Source organism: Etheostoma cragini, chromosome 10, assembly GCF_013103735.1.
Source record: "Etheostoma cragini isolate CJK2018 chromosome 10, CSU_Ecrag_1.0, whole genome shotgun sequence".
NCBI lineage: Eukaryota > Metazoa > Chordata > Actinopteri > Perciformes > Percidae > Etheostoma > Etheostoma cragini.
In genome coordinates this window covers 8,649,228-8,654,227 of record NC_048416.1, presented here as the reverse complement: position 1 = coordinate 8,654,227, position 5,000 = coordinate 8,649,228, and the positions used below count along the sequence as shown (strand labels likewise).

Here is a 5,000-nt window from a genome sequence, read left to right as displayed (position 1 = left end):
GAACATTCACTGGGCATTTTCTGGTGGTGGGCAAAAAAGTTCATTTTGAACCCTAATTGCAGAGTTGGAAAAAGTACTCACTTCCCGTACTCAAGTATAAGTACGGATACTACTTTAACTTCTTCATGTGAAAGTATCAAAGGACACGCTTGGAAAATTACTTAAAGTATAAAAGTAAATGTAGCCTTGCAAGTGACAACCATTTTTTTTATACAAAGCTACCTGGAGCACACATGTTACACGCTGAGAAACGTTAGTGGACATGGAAAAGGCTCTTTATGTACCATTGCCTACATTTTAAATGGATGTCTGCCAATAGGCCTAAAACATCAGATACGAAGAGTCAGAAGAGAAGAAGAGAAGAGTCATTCTTGATGCCTACTGTCTTAAACATCTCTCTTAGATAAGGCCAATTGGGAATGTCTTGCTGCTTGTCTTCCGAGTCTTTTCCAATCACGTCGCCAACCATATTATGTGCTAACAGTACTACCATCAGTGATTTGCCGTTAATGAATGCAAAGTCCACAAAGTCTGTTGAGCCTTCTTAGTGGTGCGTCAAGTGTAACGTACTGTATATTTCCATCCAGTTAGGTTGAATTCGGTATTGGTGACGCGAACCATATTACCGGTAACTCCAGTGAAATGATCTGATTCTGGTTTCCAACCCGGCCCCAGGTGTGTCTGGTAAAACACGGACGGAGACAGCTTCTCTCTGTTGATGCACTGTGCAACCTAGCTAACAGCTGAAGAACACAAACAACTAAATCAGTAGCTAACTTACTTTAAATGTGCAAGAACTACAGACCAATACAACAACGGGCTTAAATGAACTGACAACATAAGTTATACGACTTATAGTTCTCAAAGACACACACACTCAATCTCAACTGATTATCCTCTGGACAGCTAGTCTCTTTTTCTTTTCTTTCACTTTTTTCTTCGTGTGGCCCGCGCACCCGCTCGCAGTGTGAGGCGCGTGTCCGCGCTATTCTCCTCTTGTACAAAACTAAAGTAACGAGCCAGTTTTTTAAATCTGTAAGGAGTAAAAAGTAAAGTAAAAAGTCGCCACAAATAATAACAAAGTAAAAATATCAGAAAAATCTAAAAATATTTGTACTTTTTGTTACTTCCCATCTCTGCCTAATTGAAAGACCCTAACACATCTAGTAACACAAAGAAAAACATATTAAGATTGTGTTTGTGTTTGTGTTTGTGTGTTTGTTTGTTTGTTTGTGTGTGTGTTTGTGTGTGTGTGTGTTTGTGTGTGTGTGTGTGTGTGTGTGTGTGTGTGTGTGTGTGTGTGTGTGTGTGTGTGTGTGTGTGTGTGTGTGTGTGTGTGTGTGTGTGTGTGTGTGTGTGTGTGTGTGTGTGTGTGTGTGTGTGTGTGTGTGTGTGTGTGTGCGTGCGCGTGCGTGCGTGCGTGCGTGCGTGTGCGCGCGCGTGCGTGCGCAGGAGAGCTTCTGCTGAAGCTGGAGAGGCCCGAGGAAGCTTCCGATGTCTACAGGCGACTCCAGGAGAGGAACCCTGAGAACTGGGCCTACTACCATGGCCTGGAAAAGGCCTTAAAGCCAGGTGAACACTATCCTCAGGCCCCCACACTAAGCTATTTATTAGGGCTGAACTAGATTTAACATTCTAGGGTGTGTCTATTAGGAGATCCCTTCTCAATGTCCTTCCATTGGAAACAAAGGGGAACAAAAATTGCAGAAAATGTATTTCGACGTTTATAAAATGTCAGTATGGGGCTTCTGCAGCGCTAATCCACAGTCCTCTTCTGTGTAAAAATACACCCCAAACTTTAGGTGAAGTTAAAATGAGGCATCAGCAGTCTGAGGTGATCAAATCTAAATGTATCATTCAGAAATTAAGCTCTTTAAATCCTTAATTGCCCATTAGGGCTCCTGCACACTGCCAGCGCAGCGTGAGCGTGGGGTTTCTGTTGCGTGTCAGCTGTGTGGCGTTTGAGATGCGTGGAGTTGCACTGTAGCAAAAAATGTACGGCAAAATAGGCTACAGAATTTTTCGTTCTGCATTGACCGGTGCATTGTTTTGAAAATTGATAATTATTTGTTTTTTATAAATGCATTTAGATCTGCATTTATGTCGAAACCTAGAGACTTCCAAACCAATCAAAATGTCATTTACAACATTTTTTTGGTTCAAAGGGACATGGACATGGTTCATGTGAATCCTAGCGTGTCACGTGAAAAGTAGGCGTTTGTCCTATTTCTACCATGCATGCGTTTTTGCCATGTGCAGGGGGCTGAGCTGCAGAGAAAATACAGTAACACAAGGGGGAAACAGTAGCCCCGTTGTTTTTCTTCTTACACTGTGTGTGTGTGTGTGTGTGTGTGTGTGTGTGTGTGTGTGTGTGTGTGTGTGTGTTCAGGAGGTGTAGAGGATCGTCAGAAGATTTATGAGGACTCCTGGGTGAAGTTTCCTAGAGGCCTGGTTCCTCGAAGACTGCCTCTTACTTTCCTCACAGGTACACACCGTGCAGCCTGCAGCAGCACCATGCAGTCAGTGTGGCAGCAGTGATATTTTCTTTGTTTTTTTCTCTATGGTTATGGTGAGTTTGTGGTCTTCATCAGCAGATGTAGTTTGCTTTGCTCAGTGAGCAAATGTCATTACCCCACTCACTAGCTGAGACAACAAATGTACTATAACTTACTGGCCCGCCACCTAACTAAAATGTACAAGGAAGGAAAGCTGTGCACTCAGCCAGTGTGAAATTGTTTAGGTACAGACAGAATTACCACTAATGAGACATACACACTAGGGATGTTAACAATTAACTGTTTAACCGTCAATCCAACAATAAGAACTTAAACCCATTCATATTATCTGTGAGGGGACACTGTATGTGTTATTGTGTTTATTATACAATAAATAGGATCAAAACCTACACGTTCTCGTCATCTCGCTACAAATCTCACTTTACTGTACCTTTACTGTGTGTTGTGCTGGCCAGGGGAGAAGTTTTCTGAATGTCTGGACAGCTACCTGAGGATGAACTTCAGCAAAGGCTGCCCACCCGTCTTCACTACCCTCAAATCCCTCTACACAGACAAAGCAAAGGTGAGCAGCGTGCCATTTAAAATACACACTTCCACAACGAAGCCGTTGTCGTTCCTGGTCTGTAATAAAACTAACATTTGTTTCCCCCTCATGCAGGTTACAGCCATTGAAGACCTAGTAGTTGGCTATGAAACCTGTTTAAAAACCTGTCGAATGTTTAGTGAAAAGGGTGAGTGTCTCTCGTTCTTGACTTCTTCTTCATGGGCCTCAATGTGTTTGTTCGACCCATCCCTGAACTTATGTGACTTTTGTCAAAATGTGTGCACAGATGACGGGAAGGAGGAGCCCCCTACCACCCTGTTGTGGGTACAGTATTTCCTGGCACAGCACTTTGACTTCATAGACAAACCCAGCCTCGCTCTGGAGTACATCAACGCCGCCATAGACAGCACGCCTACGCTCATCGAGCTCTTCCTCATTAAGGCCAAGATCTACAAGGTTCAGTATAAACTTTGCACATTAAATGTATTACACTCAACTCGGGGGGGAAAAAAACACTGGGGGGTGGGGGGGGCTGGTTTTAGATGACGATTGAACCCATGATCATTTTATTGATGCAACTTTACACGTTGGTATTGTTGTAAATTAGGTGTGAATGTGTTTGCAAAATTGCACATTCTGATGTTTTGTATTTCACTTGTGGTGGATATTTCAGGGCTCAACAGTAACGGTTTACCGGTTGTCCTTGGCAACCATATTGAGTCAATTGGCAACCATTTCGCGGCCTCTGGTCGCTCCCTGTACCAACCACCTGTTCACTATTTGTGTTTTGTTTTAATATAAAAACAAACAAAACTTACAAAACTAGAAAATCTTATTTCTAAAGAAGTCAATATTTTATTTGGATGTTTCCGTAAAGTTCAAACACTACATTCATGCGCAGTCCAACATTTCAGCTGTTGTGCGACCGCTTCTCACCCACTCACGTTTGCCGTGAAAAGATACAGGCAACGCAATTTTCTGTTCACGCTAACGGCGCATGTTAGGATGCCCGGTATCTACCGGTATCTACAGGCCATGCTTGACATCAACCATCGGTTTGTGAAGATCTGCTATGAGTCGTCGAGTAAACTCAACAAGACCATGATTTTAAAAAATAATAATTTTTCTGTGTTGCAGAAGGCTTAAATCTAGCGATTGACACCATAAACTTATTATGAAATGTTACTGAAGTAATAAATCAAGTGAGAAGTGGGTCACTTTTTCAGAGACTTCTACAGAAACAGACCTCCTTTTGCAACCCTACGTGTTGCCCCCTGCTGGAATTCAGATAGAATGCGGGTTTAAGGCACTTCCGCATTTGCAGCACTTCACCAAACCGAATGCTTTGTCCTTTAAAAATTAACTATGGATTAAACATGGTTAAAATGCTGACATCTAAACGGTGTAAAAGTCTGACTGTACTGGAGAGGATTTCAAAAGCGGGACGTACGACCGTCTGCAGCTAAAGACACAAACTAGCACCATGGTCACTGCTACACAAAACAGACCGGGACTAAATGGTGCGTTTTCTTAAATACCTGTGGTGCATTCAAAGTTATTGTAAAATACCCTTTTCTCATCTGTGGTTCTTTTTTAACAGTAATTTATAGGTAAAAGAAGTAATTATTGTTAAGTTATTATTACATTTTTAATAATCATTTAAATTTGACTTTTTTTTTATGCTTCCGTGACTCAAAAACCGTGATCCGATCCGTGACTTTTGTGATCCGTTGCACTCTTATTTGAGAGGGATGGGAAATTATATTGCTTCAATGCGTTCTTCACGATTAGCTAATCGCCTTCTTTCACATCTCAATTTTTGATTTGAAGAGGATTCATTGTTCAGCCGTACTTTGGCAGAAGTTGGATGCATACACACACTGTATATACACTCACCGGCCACTTTATTAGGTACCCCATGCTAGTAACGGGTTGGACCC

General features: G+C 42.1%; 1 protein-coding gene across 2 annotated transcripts in view; it reads left to right on the top strand.

Annotated features, from left to right (window-relative positions):
• Window positions 1–5,000, top strand: part of LOC117951217 (N-alpha-acetyltransferase 15, NatA auxiliary subunit-like) — an 18,978-nt gene that overhangs the window by 5,958 nt on the left and 8,020 nt on the right. The window contains exons 7-11 of one of the 2 annotated variants that reach the window (XR_004658090.1): window positions 1,453–1,572; window positions 2,390–2,485; window positions 2,955–3,078; window positions 3,175–3,247; window positions 3,347–3,516. Coding sequence is in view for 1 of the 2 variants with exons in the window: in XM_034882836.1 (XP_034738727.1) it covers window positions 1,453–1,572; window positions 2,390–2,485; window positions 2,972–3,078; window positions 3,175–3,247; window positions 3,347–3,516 (566 nt within the window). In the remaining variant the exon portion in view is untranslated. Of the gene's footprint in view, window positions 1–1,452; window positions 1,573–2,389; window positions 2,486–2,954; window positions 3,079–3,174; window positions 3,248–3,346; window positions 3,517–5,000 lie in introns of those variants that run through there. The other variant, XM_034882836.1, reaches the window with a different exon arrangement.